At 39.8% G+C, this 15,380-nt stretch overlaps 2 protein-coding genes across 2 annotated transcripts; one reads left to right on the plus strand and one right to left on the minus strand.

Moving 5' to 3' along the window:
- Positions 1 to 82: 82 nt before the first annotated feature.
- On the minus strand, positions 83 to 5,213 carry pex19 (peroxisomal biogenesis factor 19). The gene is made up of 8 exons (XM_068340527.1): positions 5,065 to 5,213; positions 3,476 to 3,564; positions 3,074 to 3,236; positions 2,904 to 2,989; positions 2,222 to 2,395; positions 1,977 to 2,147; positions 1,616 to 1,660; positions 83 to 1,489 (listed from the first exon to the last, which is right to left on the minus strand). Exons 1-8 carry the CDS (start codon positions 5,123 to 5,125, stop codon positions 1,403 to 1,405), a joined length of 876 nt encoding a protein of 291 aa, XP_068196628.1. The 5' UTR covers positions 5,126 to 5,213; the 3' UTR covers positions 83 to 1,402.
- Positions 5,214 to 6,579: 1,366 nt separating this feature from the next.
- myadmb (myeloid associated differentiation marker b) lies at positions 6,580 to 13,248 on the plus strand. The gene is made up of 2 exons (XM_068341399.1): positions 6,580 to 6,738; positions 10,676 to 13,248. Exon 2 carries the CDS (start codon positions 10,766 to 10,768, stop codon positions 11,645 to 11,647), a length of 882 nt encoding a protein of 293 aa, XP_068197500.1. The 5' UTR covers positions 6,580 to 6,738; positions 10,676 to 10,765; the 3' UTR covers positions 11,648 to 13,248.
- Positions 13,249 to 15,380: the final 2,132 nt, after the last annotated feature.

Here is a 15,380-nt window from a genome sequence, read left to right on the forward strand (position 1 = left end):
TCAGTAATACACATAAAATATCTAAAATTGCTGATGCAAAAGCAATTGTGAATAATAATCAACAACAACAAAATAACAAAACTGCATGAAGTAATTGCTTTATTTGATGTATTTTTTTAAAAAGTAGTGTCAAATAACATTTTAGTAATCTGGCCATATTTTCTTCAGCCCTGAGTGGAATAGATTCCATCCCCAGCCTTTAGTGGCCCCCCACACCGGCCTAACCTAAGTTGTTTGACGTAATTCTGATCATTGCAGCTCATGGCCGGCTAAATCCTTTCACAGTAACCCTTTATGATAGTTCCTGATGAGCTGATGGTTATGAGTATTCTAGACCTCTCTGTCTGACCACAGCCATAAAAAGAGTCCACTGGCAAACAGCAGCGGTGAATAGTAGCACTGGAGTTAAAAAAAGCCACCCACTACAGCAAAATGCATTAAAATTAAGCTGTTGATGCGTTACCAGGCATCAACAGCTTGTCATTTCTCTCATGTCTAAAATTCTGCCATTCAACCACTCTGGTTGGTACATGCTATACATTTAAAGGAGGGTAAAGAATATATGTTATCACATTTGGAAAAGGTTCTCCTTCTTGTACCAAATAAATCAACTATTTGTTCACACACTGGGATCACTTTGCACAGTAACTCACTATGCACTATGATGGCCACTATAACCACAGCAAAGGCATCTGGGAATCAACATGTCAGTCACTTCAATTCAACGTCTGGGAATGGAGGACAGCACTGGGAGAAATATATTAGTTGTCTCAATTACAGCCTGTGCTGCAACATCTCATGAAGTATTTTTTAGTACTTAAATTTATTAACAAATGTACAATTAATTTTTTAATTTCCTCATGTTAATAGATCAATAACTCTTTATGCTAAACCGTGTGCCGCTTACATTGAAACTATCATGATGTAAATCTTGGGCAATATTACACACTCGATTACAACATCTTTATCATATGATGAGTTAAAATAATTTAAAATGAATTTTGCAAAGGCACCATTTATACCCACGTAGTGGTTTGTTTGAATTTACCATGAGAATAAACAGCGCTGTAAAAACAACATGGAGAATGGCAGTGGCATCGTCTTTTTAAAGTAAACCATTGGAACACTATGGCAACCGTTGACAGAAGAATGCACTGCACAGATGTTTAATTGTTCTCCGTTGTGCATTGAGTAATTTTGAACAGAGGAAAGTGTGTTTATGTGTGGTTCCATTTGGTTTCCGTGCCTCCTCCTGTTCTCTCTCTTCCTCCACACACTTCCTGTGTGATGGAGGATAATGTCCGGTCACTGGTGGCTCACACTTCCAGGAGTGCGTGTTGCTGATGCACACAGAGTGACCCCCATGGCTCCAGTGCGTCTGACGGGATGCAGCCTCATCTCATCACATGATGGAGCACTGCTCTGCTGCCCCAGCCCCAGGCTGTCCTGGGAGATTCAAGGAGTCCATGTCTAAGTTGAATCCTGGAGGCTGGAGAGAATGAAGAAGAGAAAAATGTCTGTGATGATGTGTGTTGTCACAGGCTACACAAAGTAGTGATCATTTATAGATCACAGACAAAAATTTTCTTTTCTGTTTCAGCAGTTTCAAACTTACCGCATCACCTGCAAGTTCTCGGGGTGGTTGGCCAAGGTCCTGCAGCTGTAAAATTAGAGCATTTTTATACATATATTACAATGAAAATAAATCAAATTTATTAGTGACTTTACAGAATAATCTGTAGCCAGGATACACCAGCCACTGCTAATGTTTGTGTATGGGAGTTGTGGTGACACCTGCATCACTAATCTAAGCAGTTAGTCAGTCTCAGTAGTAGTTGAATGTTGTATCACAGTCCGAACAGTCAAGACTAAAAATATTGTAACGACACACACACAGATTAGTTCCCTACACTTTTTCATAGTATCATTAACAGTTCAATTCAACAACCCAGGGATCAAATTTAGAGTGCATGTACCTTTTGCATCAAATCCATGATGCTCTCAAAAGTGCTTTCTTTATTTCCTTTCCCCTCTTCCTCCCTCTCAAAAAGCCCACAGATTTCTCCCATGATTTTGGACTGCTGCTCAAAGCGTTGGTAGTCCTCAGGACTCAGGCTTGGCTTGTTGGCATCCAACCATTCCGGGTACTGTGATGGTGAGAGACAGCCATGAGTCTCACTTTGCAGTGGAACAATGTGTATGACAGTAAAAAGGAACAAACCTTAGCCGTGATCTCTTTGAGAGATGGATAAAGGACATCCTTTGAGAGAAGGTTCTGCATGATGGACTGCATGATGGGCAGGATGTTTCCGTCATCACCGCCTCCTTCACCTCCCTCTTCCAATCCAAGGCCTTCAAGAGCCTTGACAAGGTCGTCTCCAGCTAGTCCTGAGGACTGTCAAGTAACAATGCTGTTGATAAACTGTCCTGTTACACAGGTACACCTCACCAAATGTCTTTAATTAGTACCAGGAGATGCGACGCAAGTCAAAAAAGGACTTACAATAAGCCTAATTGACTTGTCTCCAGGCTTAACCAAAAAATTATTCCCAGTCCTGTACTGTATTTATGAATGCAGTTTCAACAATATATGGTATACAAATCTACTTTAATCTTACAAACCAACAAATTTTATTTTTTAACATTACAGAAAAAAATCTAAATTCATGAATACAATTTGGCATGTTTCCCATATATCAGAGCCTTTTTTAGTTGTTGTTGTTTTTTTTGTGACAGACAGACGTAAAGTCAAGTAAAACAACATGAACTTGATTTTTATCTTTCCACATTTTTTTTTTTGAAGATCAACATATAATTGAGAACAACTTAACTCGAAACAGCCTAAGCTCAGGTATACTTGTACCAGTTCCTGTGTCATAACAGATGAGTTTCATTTTACCCACCTGCAGATTGTCTGTATTTTTGGCCAGGCCACGAAGGGTTTCTTTAAGGCAGGAAGTGAATTCTTGTTGGGAGGCGGTGTCAGTGCCTATATATTTTACACAATTCACAGTTAGGCAAGAGGAACTCAGAACATATCAAAACCAAAAATAATACAAATTATAGACCTTACCAACTTTGCCTGCAGCCTCAGACAGTTTCTGGAAGTGCTGCAGTAGTTCTGGCTCTTCCTGGGCCAGTTCAGTCATGGCTTTCTCCCATTCCTCCTTGGCTTGGACAGCCATGTCCCCTTCAAAGAGAGTCTCGAAGAGTTTGCCATCTTCAAGCATGGGTGGCTACACAGGTAAAAGGAAACCATATAAAAAGCCATGTCACTTCAGGCGAGGTCGGTGCAGGAGGGGACAGCCCACAGGCTCTTTTTTATTAAATAATTTCACTGGTTTTAAGGAATATTTTCTACGAGCCAGTTCTTCCAATTTCAGTTGCTGTGACCGAGTGACAGATAGAAAGAGATCGAACATTCAAACATTACCCTCTTCATTTTGTCTGTAAAATGGACAAATATGAAACAGACCTTGTCTGCTCCACTGTTGGCTGAGGAGGAAGCGGCTGCAGGTTGAGGTGCTGGAGGAGCCGACGTCTTGTCAAAGTCATCCAATGCACCTGTAAGACACACGTGTTAGCACCATTTCTGCCGACTTTATAAAGCTTTTTTTAAGAGTAATTTAAACACAGACATGTTAGAATGTAGACAAATAATCACACTATTTATATTGTCTTTAAAGACGAGTTAAACACCCCAAAACAGATAGTGCAGCATAGAGAAAATGAGTGAACTATATGCAAGAACCTTTGAGTCTCAAAAATTTTCTTCCCTGTAAAATACAGTGGCCAAAAGAGGTACAACTGTGCAAATAGATAAAGTACAAAGAGACAATACAGCTTCACCAACATGACAACACATGCAGAGCATTTATTAAAGCTTCTGCAAATTCACAACGAAAACAAAACACGGGCATTGTTTATGTCATTCGAATATGTGAATAAAATATCTATACTCAATTACAAACTGAATATTATATGCAAAAACTGATATACAGTTCTCTTCCAATTTAGCAGTTTGTTAAATGATAATGCAAACTAAACACCAGCAACTTCATGAATCACAAACAGCAGGTAAGCGTGCTCAGCACTGGAACCCTCTGGAAACACGTCTGTTGTCTTTCAGTGTTTACAACATTAGTGTGTATTCAGTATGCATTTGAAGCATTCAGTACGTCAAACTATATTCCTCCACTTGCTTGTTCTAGATCTATTTATTTGTGTTTTCTAGCTAAATCGAAATCAAACCACCACCTTCATCTTCCCTACAGTTAGCAGTGGTTTTGATTTTTTTTTTAAATCAGTATTTTGCTCTACACTACAACTTGGTTTAGATGAACTTAAGTCAGTTTGTTCTTTCATTTTAACTGAATCAACACTTCTCCAAATATAACCAAATATAAAATATAACTAACTGAACGTTTGCACCTTCGTAAATGTAGGATTAATTTGCACTAGCATGAGCCTTAAGTACTTTTAGCCAAGTGTACCAAATGAACTGGCAGCTAAGGTTTTCCTGGTAGAACATTATGGCATTTACTCTAACATGCTGACAACAGGTAAAGTTTAACAGCATTATCTGAATTACAATTATATTAAGTACAAATACAATGTACGATAACACCAACGTGATCGAGGGAAGAGAGTCTACAGACTGTGAAGTATTTTCACTGACAGTTCTGCAGCCATGTAAAATCAGGTCTTTATAATACGAAAAGCCAAAAGTCGAATGACAAAATTCAAGGGCAAATATAAAATACAAGAACACCGCTCGGCTGGTATTGATCGCTGAGCTGGTGGACATTAAAGATCAATTCTTTAATCACATAGCATTAGCTAACATTGAAGCAACAACTATTTGAGTGTTTAATTGAACGCAAAAATAACTTGGTGCTATTGTCGGCGATAGCTTAAGCTACTTGTTGATATTTTAGCCTTCACAGACAGAGGACACAACCGAACAAGCCCAAAGGCTGACCCCGGACACCGAGAACCGGGCCCCGGACACTGAGAACGAGGAAAACCCCGTGTTTAATGGAAACACTCAAGGTGAACCCTTACTGTCCAGTAATTCATCCAATTCTGCATCGTGTCCGGCGGCTTGTCCAGGTCCCGACGCCATGACGTTCCCCTCTCCAAACTGGGTCAACGAAAAATGACGTAGCTAGTGCGAAGATGTCGCAGATACTGTTGCGTCATGTCCGCCGCCTATGGACGCTTTCGTTCGGGTAATACTATAGCAAAGGGATAAGCCACACCCCTTTAGCCATAAAGGATATTGATTGGTTATCTGGAGTAACATCACCAGAATTAGCCACTCATAGATCGAGTAGGGCGGGTGTTGGCATCGCTATAGTATGTTTCAGAATTTGCGGTATGAATTTTGGATTTGGCGGTTCCTGGTGGTTCTAATAAAAATCAAAGAATAAACTAATGGAAACCAAACAACATTTTGTCTTTTAACTGTAATATATTTATTTGACAGCTAAAACATTTCATTAAAGTATTATAATATATTACCTTCAATCATTTTAGCAGGAGATTATATTGAGGACTTTTAATTATAATTTGGTTTAGTCCCAGTAAAATGCTGAATACATCCATAGAATCTTGAAATCAGGATGTCTGTCGGTTCTCAGTTATCCAGGTCATGGTTATCCAATGCTGTTTAAATCAATCCACTGGACTTTGGATTTTAATCAGGATGTATTGGATCTAGATATTGTCCAACATATAGTAGTATAGTAGTATATAGTAGTATAATCTACATTTACGACAGTATTGAAGTAATCTGCAATTTCAAGATCCTTATAATTTAGAATAGAATCTGTCGGTCTGTGACATATTCTCATGTCATAATGATGGCAGAACTTTTTAACAGGAAACTCGTCGATTTCGTATCTTAGGAAACAACAACTGGTTGTCAGGGTAACCGCCCTGTTTACTGAACAACGCACACAAATAATGTCGGAGTTCCGTGATTAACACTTTGTATTACTGTATCTCGAGGCATTCAATCAAAGATGACGACATCTCCAGTCTAAAACTGGGTGGGGGTTTTCACGATTACATCACTTTATGTTCACCTCGTACGACTTCGATGACGTCACAGTAAATCCAGTGAATAAAACTCTCCTCCTGTTTTACTTTGTGATGATAGTATTAAATATAGATTACTATATTTATTCATTGGAAGCGAATTTTTCCACCAGCTGTCTGAATTAGAACAGGGGATGATGAAAAATTAGAAATCTCCGCGATCATTAGAGGGAGAAAAAAAAAATCGATATCCTTGAATTATTTTGCGCTTTTATATCCATTAACAGCGATCAATAAAACTATTTATACGACAGAAAACATCAATTTAGCTGTAGCTCTAGCATTTTCCTACTTATTCTTTGTGCTACCAGGAAATGAAGTGTAGAAAAGTGATTTTAAAAAACTGTTATTTGGAGTGAGAATGAACTTTTGCTGCACTGAACTGGGTGTGTTGGTCACCAGTGTCCTGGACTGGAGCAGGAGGAGGAGGAGGATGAAGAGGAGGAGGAAGTGGAGGAGGAGGAGGAGACAGACAGATGTGTATAACGGTGCAGACATTCGATGCCTAATTTGGTTTGCTGGGCGGGGAGCTGCTGCTTTGCTCGGTGAAGGCTGTGAGCTGCGGAGCAACAACCTCTGATTGTCCGTCTGGATGTCCTGGAGAACCGATCCTGTCCACACCCAGTCCCAGAAAAGGTAACCGACTTTAACATTTACAGTTTCCCCTGGGTAGAAAAAAGTGTTTTAGCAGCTGGGGAAGTCCACTTCCTGCAGTTCTTTGCTGCAACTTGTTGCATCTTGCTTTACTGCATGCCTCATGGCAATAATATGTGAGAAGCTTGAGTGTTGTTTAAAAAAAAAGTTTTTTGCACATAAATGGAAATTTTTCACCGCTTTAAAAAGCAATCAAGCTTTTATTTTGATAAAATTAATTATATTTGAAATTATCTGCAATTTGCCATTGTCTCCAAGTGGAAAAATAGCAGACAGAGGAAAAGCCTCAGAATTATTTTGTTAAATTGCTCCTTTGGGGATTCAATAGTAATTTCTGCTTAGTGTTTTTTGTGATAAGTGAGTAAATATGTTCAGAAAAATGCTCAGTTTACATTTTTGTCTCTGTATTTTGTTGGTGTCATCTGGTAGGTTTTAGTGGCTTTAGTGGTAGTAGTGTTTGGTGGGAGTAGGGTGCGGCAGGTCGCACACCCACCTTCACTTCCAATGAATGACCCTGTGCAGGAGCCGACATGCACATGTAACAACGACACAAGTCTTTTTAGTCATTGTAGTAAACAAATTTGACTTGAACTGATGACACTGATTTAGGTCACGATGAACAGGTTCCTCGCTGTTCTTTATTAAAATGCAGAACTGTGTCCAAGTTTCCCTCAGTAGGTGTGGTGGGTCATGAAAAAAAGAAAAGTGATGAGCCTGGAAAAATAGCTAGAATGTTTCACTAGTACCTCATGATGGCTGACATGCTGCTCAAGATTTGTTCCCTAGTGTAACAAGATTGCATTCTGGTGGCAATGCCAAGAATTTGTGGATAAAAATGGTGAAAATGTAGATTTTCTCTTCAGCTAAGTAAATTGTACACTTAGCTAAACAAGGCTCGCTCTCTCTCTCTCTCGCACACACACACACACACACACACACACACACACACACACACACACACACACACACACACACACACACACACACACACACACACACACACACACACACCTACACACACACATACACACACACACACTGGCAGGGTTTGCCAACAGTGTCCGTCTTGTGCTCCGACCCATGGATCGTCCCTAAGTGGATTATGGGTGAAATCAAGTTAGAGATGTTGTGTCATGACAACCAAACAAGCTGCGCATATGACCTCTCTGCCTCAGACAAACACTTGCTTCCTGAACATCTCAGCTATATCATATAAATAAATATATTTTTCTTACAAAAAACCCCCACATATATATATATATTGTACATTTATATATATATATATATATATATATATATATATATATATATATATATATATATATATATATATATATATATACACTGTCTACACACACACACACACACACACACACACACACACACACACACATATATATATATATATATATATATATATATATATATATATATATTTTATTTTTTTTTACGGAAGCGCACATGGTCCTCCAGAATCTAAAAGAATCTTCTATACAGATGATACTGTTATATATATATATATATATATATATATATATATATATATATATATATATATATATATATATATATATATATATATATATATATATATATAAATGAGTGTCACAGTGGGAAGGTCCTCCCTTTTGTGTGATCCTGTCATGTTTTCCACACTGTACTGTGAAAAAAGACCTTTTCCCCTCACTCATTTTTTTTCTTTTTTGCTCTATTTTTTTTCTCATTCTTCTTCCATTTTCCTCTCCTATTTCTTTCCTGATTTGATTCCATAAGCAGCAAAGTAATGATGGCAGTAGTGGTGGGATTGATTTTTCCATTACAACCTCCCATATACGTTTATTTTGAGTGGTTTACATGAAGCATAATTGGTACCCTGACTTTAAAGGCAGAGTGGGAATGTTGGACGGGGAGGGAGGGCGGGAGAGGGTGACTGATGGAAAAGAGAGGGAGTAGCCACCAAATGAGACCATGAGGAGGGAAGGAGGGTAAGAAAAAAGAGAGGAATGAAAGAACTTGGCAAATATGACAAAGTTAGCAGTTATTCAGCAGCAGCCAGACGCAGCACATCTGGAACACATCAGTAAGTTGGAAAATCTTACAGGGAATAAGGGAGGAGGGGGTGGAGAAGAGAAGAGGAGGTGTGGTGAAAGAGAGGGGCCCAACGGTGACTCACTTCCCTGCTATTCTACTCCATCAGTGTGTTTAAAAGTGTGTGTCGTTGTGCGGTGGAGGCGCAGGGCTTCCCCCGTGCTCCTCCCTGTTTTTTACTCCCTTCCCTCCCCACATTCTCTCGTCGTTTCGAATGAGTCATCCTGCAGAAGTTTGAAGTTCCCTTTTTTCCATTTCTGTCTCTTCTTGTCTGCCTTTCTTACCTCATCTCGAGGTCCCCACCCTTCACTGCTTTATAGCTTTTTAATAGGACTAATGTAAACAGGCCCTTTCTCCTGTTTATAGCTGTCTCTCTGTGTAAATGATGAACAGGGGTTTTGCAGCGCCTGTGTGGCCGGGGGGTGGAGGATGGTGGTGGTGGTGGGGGGGTGGGCGTCAGGATGGATGGGTGGGAGGACAGACAGAGTGGTGAACGGGTTTCAGCTCTAAGGAAACGGCCCCCATGTCCTGTTAAATACCTCAACTTAACTTCTTTTATCAGTGCTTACACTTACTCATTTCAAGGCTATAAGATGTGTTCAAATACATCAGTAAATCCAGGCTGCATTATTTGGCTGTATTTAGTGTGTTTTCTTGAAAGCTTAGCAATACACGTAAAATTGATAAAACAAGAGTAGAACCACCGGAAATCATTGGGGCAGTGTGGCCCCTTCAAGAAATATAAGAAAAATAGAACCACAACCTCATTTTTCTATCAATGCTGTTGTTTTAAAAGAACATGCAATATTTATTTTCTTATGCACAAAGAGTAGAAGTGAGCTGTCGGTCCTCCAGATATAAAAGAATCTCCTGTACAGATGATACTGTTCAATATCATTAAGGACAAAGAGGGAGATATTCGCCTCATATGATCCCAGCGCGATGTAGCTTTGCACAAAGTTTCTGTTTGAGTAGTTTTGCTGTAACTGAAAAAAAAAAGAAAAAGAAAAAGCCTCACTGCCTTTACAGCAGTTATGGCTGAATGCAACTTTTTCACACCTCTTGTTTTTATAGCCTGCAGGAAACTTGACTTCGTTTTCAGAATGGAAGTTGTGGTTGGTGTTTGTTTTTGGAGCCACTGTTGAATTCTTATGAAAGGTTAAAGGTAAAGTAACCGCAAAGCAACAGATGCATCGGTGTTACATCCTGACTGATCGAGCAACATGTCAAAAAGATGTTAGATAATCATTTTGGTAGAAATTTTGTGATTTTATGCGACTCTCTCCCACATAGAATAAGATTTTTGGACGTTATAATGGAGGTCATTGTCGAACTAGATTAAGATTTCCGATTGGGCTGAAGTGCAGATGGGGTCTCTGGGAGTGGGAGTGGAATGAGTGGGGTGGGCCATGTTTAGAACATGATGACAGACATATTGTAGGCTCAGTGGAGGCTGTGGCGCCACGCCCGTCCCTGAGAACATGAGCATGGAGGAATGTCAGGGCGAAAGTGTGCAGTCAGTGTAGGAATGATTTAAGGAAAGCAACTCAGAGTTCAACACGTTTCCGAAACTACACCGGTTTACGTGACGACTCCACCAGATGTAAATGCTGTGCAACCGCCGCGCATCACATTGTGTTTACATGGTTTAGCTTGTTTCAACCATTCATAAAATACAATAGTGACATTGTTTCAGGACTGGATATCATATTCGGAACACATCCTGCTGACTGTTGCCCTCCTGTGGTTGTGTCTTGTAATTGTACTGAAATATCCCGATTCTGTAAAATATTACTCAGTAATTTTATTCCATTATCTTTTCTTCTTACAGTTTTCTCTGCTTGTGCTGATCAGCTGGTAGTAACGGTCAAAGGACGCGACTCCCGACACAAACAGACCCATTTTCACCACATCTTGCATCATGGCTATTGTACTTCAGTCCACCCCCCTCTTATGGACAAGACTGGCGGCGCTGGTCTTCTCCTGCGTGGCCTTCTCCGTGGCTGTGCACGGTGGCAGACTCCACCATGGAACTGGCGACTGGTGCATCTTCTGCTGGGCCTTCAGCTTCGCCGGTACCCTGCTCATCCTGCTGGTGGAGCTGTTCGGCCTTCAGACCAGAGCCCCCGTTTCCTGGAAGAACTTCCCCATCACCTTTGCCTGCTACGCTGCCCTGCTCTGCCTGTCTGCTTCCATCATTTTCCCTCTCTACTTCCTCAAGGGCTCCATGGGCCAAAGCCAAACCCGCGACTACCACATCGTGTCGACCGTCTTCTCCTGCCTGGCCACCATCGCCTACATCACCGAGGTCAGCATCACCAAGGCGCGTCCGGGCGAGGTGGCCGGCTACATGGCGACGGCTCCCGGCCTGCTGAAAGTCTGTGAGACCTTCGTGGCCTGCATCATCTTCGTCTTCATCAGCGACCCTGTGCTGTACAACCGTCACGATGCGCTCAAGTACTGCATGTCCGTCTACTGCATCTGCTTCATCCTGTCCGCCGCCATCATCATGCTCTGCATCGGCGAGTGCACCGGTTGCCTTCCCTTCCCGTTTGCCCGATTCTTGTCTGCCTACGCCCTTCTGGCTGTCGTCCTCTACCTGTCGGCGACCATCATCTGGCCCATCTTCAACTTTGACCCCAAGCACGGTGGAACGAAACAGAGGCCCTACTCCTGCGGCAGCGCTCTGGGGTTGTGTATTTGGGATAAGCTCATGGCGGTGGCCGTACTCACCGCCGTCAACTTCATCCTCTACTTAGCCGACCTGATCTATTCCACCCGCCTGGTCTTTGTCAGCGCTTGAGGGAAGAGAAACCACGGTACTCCAGCAGTATGCTCCAAATAAAATTGTATTTGGCACGTTTTCAATGGCTTTTTAATTTGCTGTCATATATGGTGCTGCCAGCAGGTGTGGCTCTGGACTGTTTGTTCAATGACCTCCATACAACCAAGAGGAGCTTGTGTGTCATGAAGGAAACACACCCTAGAGTTGTAACACAACTGGTATATGTTACTGTACTAATGAAATATAGTGACTCCACTGATGAAAATAGAAGGTTTTTTTTAATTTCAACATAGCTCTGTTAGAACAAAGTAATAGTAGTGGACGAGCAGGTTTAATGGCTCACCTGGTAATCTATTGGGAACGATCTCATGGTCTTGGAAAGCAGCCGATGATCGGCTGACTAAATAGGTACTCAAACCAAAACCTCATGGTTTTTTGCCCCCCAATTCACAGTTTTGATTCCGCAAACCTGCCAAATCTAATTTTGTGTAAAGTATTCTGCCAGGCTGGGGACTATAGAGTGAGACAGAGAAGAGGAAGAGGTGGTTATTGGATGTGTTTGTACATGCAACGCGTATTCCCTTCAATTTCACGTGTTTGAGCACATAAACATCAAATTTTTCTTCAATCAACCTGGAAAGGTTCAGTTTGATGATGAGAGAATTTGTGAGACATTTAAAAACCTTTTAATGTCGTTTTATCATCTATTGTAATACTATAAACATATATATTACATGTATACAGACTGAAATGAGTAAATAAGGATACAGGTTAACACCCAAAATACTATGAGCATGTAAACATAGTTTGCAAAGTCAAGTGAAGAACAAGTAAAGAAAATGGTGGCTAACTGTTGCATTAATTTGTTAAATGTGTGTCAGTCCTCTGCCTTTAGGTTGTTTTAAATAAAGAATACCAAACAGTATTTCTTTTCTTTTTTTATCTGCTTAAGGATAAAATGAATATCTGTCAGTAGAAAATAGTGATATATCTTGAAGAAAATATTTGAATGTCATGCAATTGGGAATCCAAGATTATATCGAACGATACATTTATGTTCGTGTTTTTGGGAATTCCTTTAAATTATATTTTTCTTTTTTTTTTTCCAAAGTATGCAGAGCAGCTGATAGGGTCATTTTTACACAGCTCCAATGTTTGAAGACTTGAAGTAGTGCAACAGAGCTTACATGTTAAGATGAATGCGAAGCTAGCTTTTTGCTAATGTTATGCTCCTGTGTATCTGTATATGCAAGCTACAATCAATGGCAAGAATATATATATGTGGAAAAAACATATCCAAGATTGTGGATTTAAAAAAAACAAGAAAAGTATGTTAAAAGTGCACTTAGTATTTTTTATATGTGGTTAACTTTCTAGTGTCTCCAAATATAAATGCACATCTAAACACCACTAAATTAATGTCCATTGTTGATTGGGCCTATTGGTTTTATACTGCTGTAATAAATACTAAGACAACACAAAGATGCTTCTTTATAAATATATAGTGTTTGTTGTTTGTGTTATATACCTTTTCATATTCCACTCTTCATGTTTCATTTGTGCAAACCACATCAGTGGAATGTAACCCAGTCTTTCAATAAAACTACATGATAAACAAATGTGTGTTGTGTTATTTCATTTTGTAATTTTATTAAATGTCTCAGTTCCATCCAGTAAATAGTTTGCCATTCAATTCAATCATCCGATATTTTTTCCAGACAGGCTTGTCCACCTCACAGACATTGTTGTTACATCTTTCAGTCTAGTTTAGCAGATCAAAGTCAAATATTTTATGATCGAATAAATAGTACAATAATAGACAGTCCCATCATAAGTGATTGCATGCTAACATGTTAATGTATTAAATTTGACCATTCGGTCACGTGAGTTGCTGAGTTTAAATGGTATTTGGTTTTTATCACATTGTCTTAATGGTCCTCGTGATATTGGGTCCTTTTAAAATGGTCTTGGATTAAATAACAGGAAAATTCAAAACCAGTCTGACAAAACTATTACAACTAAAAACTTTTGAATTACATCGATGAAAAATTCAACATTTTAAACCTAAAAACACTCAAAAAATGTATTAATTTGCAAAATTTTATCAAAATCGAAACATGTTGTCATGCTAGTTATTGTGGTTTGATTTATTGTTGGTGATATTTTGGGTAACATGACTTTAAGGCAGCGGTAACTCATCAAGACATTATTCTTTTGACATGGGAGCCTTCATCTGAGGTCTCACTTGTGATAATCAAGGCACTACATCTTGGAAGATGCATTAGCTACTGGAGAGTGAAACACAATGAAACATTAAACACAGTTACTGTAGTATAATGACGAACCCAGAAGGTGGCAGCTTAGGTTTTACTGTAATGCGTTGCACAGTAAGTGAACTTTCTCAGAAGTAAAAGCATTAACAATTAATAATGCAAAATGTATTTTTATATTTATATTGCAAATTTAAGATTTATCAGAAGTTTTATCTACCACTTGAAAGTCAGCAATCATGTCTATACCCTACACCCCCCCTCCTCCAAAACGCCCAGTTAGTGTGCCGTTTCCATTTGCTGCAGGTTAAGCTGCATGTCTTTTGTCTGGAACGTCCCACTGAGCCATACAGGGGAAGGTCACGTGGGAAGTGGTTTCCTATTCTGCTCAAGTAACCAAATTCATGCTTGGCCTTCCCACTCGGATCCAACAAAGAACAAAGAATCTAAGTCATCTGCACTACAACAGCTCGATGCAATCACAATCACAAGTGGTCATAAAACCACCTCCATGCCTAACGTGCTGCAGCGCGTTTCCACTCTTAAGTGGATGTGTTGTTCTCCACACAGTGGAGGCTTAAGTACCTATAACAAGCACATCCAAATACAGCCTAATAAAATAAATAAATACGTTGAGGGTATGGAAAAGCTTGACATTTTCCTCCAAGTCATGGGATTTGTTTCGCTTCTTGTCTTTCCAAACCAGAGTCTCATGAGCGAACAGCTGGGCAAGATCTTTGTGGGAAACATGTGAAGTAATTTGGTTGGATTGTTCCTCAATTTGCTAATTTTATTTTTACACATATTTTTCCACTGACTCAACATTGACCTTTGGCTGTGTTGTAATTTGTTTAAAGCAAAACATGGCCCGGATAGTTTACTACATCAGATTCCAGTCTCTAGCTGACCTAAACTCTCTGGCTGTTCTGTCTCAGGATATTAAATTTCTGCTCGTCCAATAGCTGCCTCACAATCCAGTGTGATTGGTCAGTAAATGTCATACGATCCAATCCTGATTCAATGTGATGGCAGTGTGTCTCTCCTGACAACATGTGACAGCGCTTGTTTATGCCTGGAGGACAAAGACTTTCAAAATAAGTCACAATTCTTGTATTTTCTTGTTAAATTGTTGCGTTGGCTATCGAGTGCCAAGCTGGTTTGAGTAATGCAAATACTGACAAATAATACACAAATAAGTTATCATTTATTACTCGTTTCTTGTTAAATTGTCAAGCAGGGAAATAAAACATCATTACTGTATATGGACTGTATTCAGTGTGTTTATTTTGCTGTAAGAAATTGTTGCAGTGTCTATGTGTTATGCTGTCATAATTATTTTCATGTCAGCAGTAGAATGTCTCAGCTGTCTAAGGGTGAAAGGTGGGGTTCACCCCAAATAAGATGCTAGCACATCACTAGACTGGGCTGAAAGACAAACAAATACACACACAAACACACGCCCTCACACCTGTGAACATATA

This window comes from Antennarius striatus, chromosome 18 (assembly GCF_040054535.1).
Source record: "Antennarius striatus isolate MH-2024 chromosome 18, ASM4005453v1, whole genome shotgun sequence".
Lineage (NCBI taxonomy): Eukaryota > Metazoa > Chordata > Actinopteri > Lophiiformes > Antennariidae > Antennarius > Antennarius striatus.

What these genes read in the sequence shown, in the direction of transcription:
- pex19 (XM_068340527.1), bottom strand. Translation starts at nt 5,125, where the DNA reads ATGGCGTCGGGACCTGGACAAGCCGCCGGACACGATGCAGAATTGGAT. An exon ending in CCAACAGTGGAGCAGACAAG is followed by an intron (nt 3,237 to 3,475) that starts GTCTGTTTCATA and finishes TTACCTGTGTAG; the next exon opens with CCACCCATGCTTGAAGATGG. An exon ending in AAAATACAGACAATCTGCAG is followed by an intron (nt 2,396 to 2,903) that starts GTGGGTAAAATG and finishes GTTACTTGACAG; the next exon opens with TCCTCAGGACTAGCTGGAGA.
- myadmb (XM_068341399.1), top strand. Translation starts at nt 10,766, where the DNA reads ATGGCTATTGTACTTCAGTCCACCCCCCTCTTATGGACAAGACTGGCG.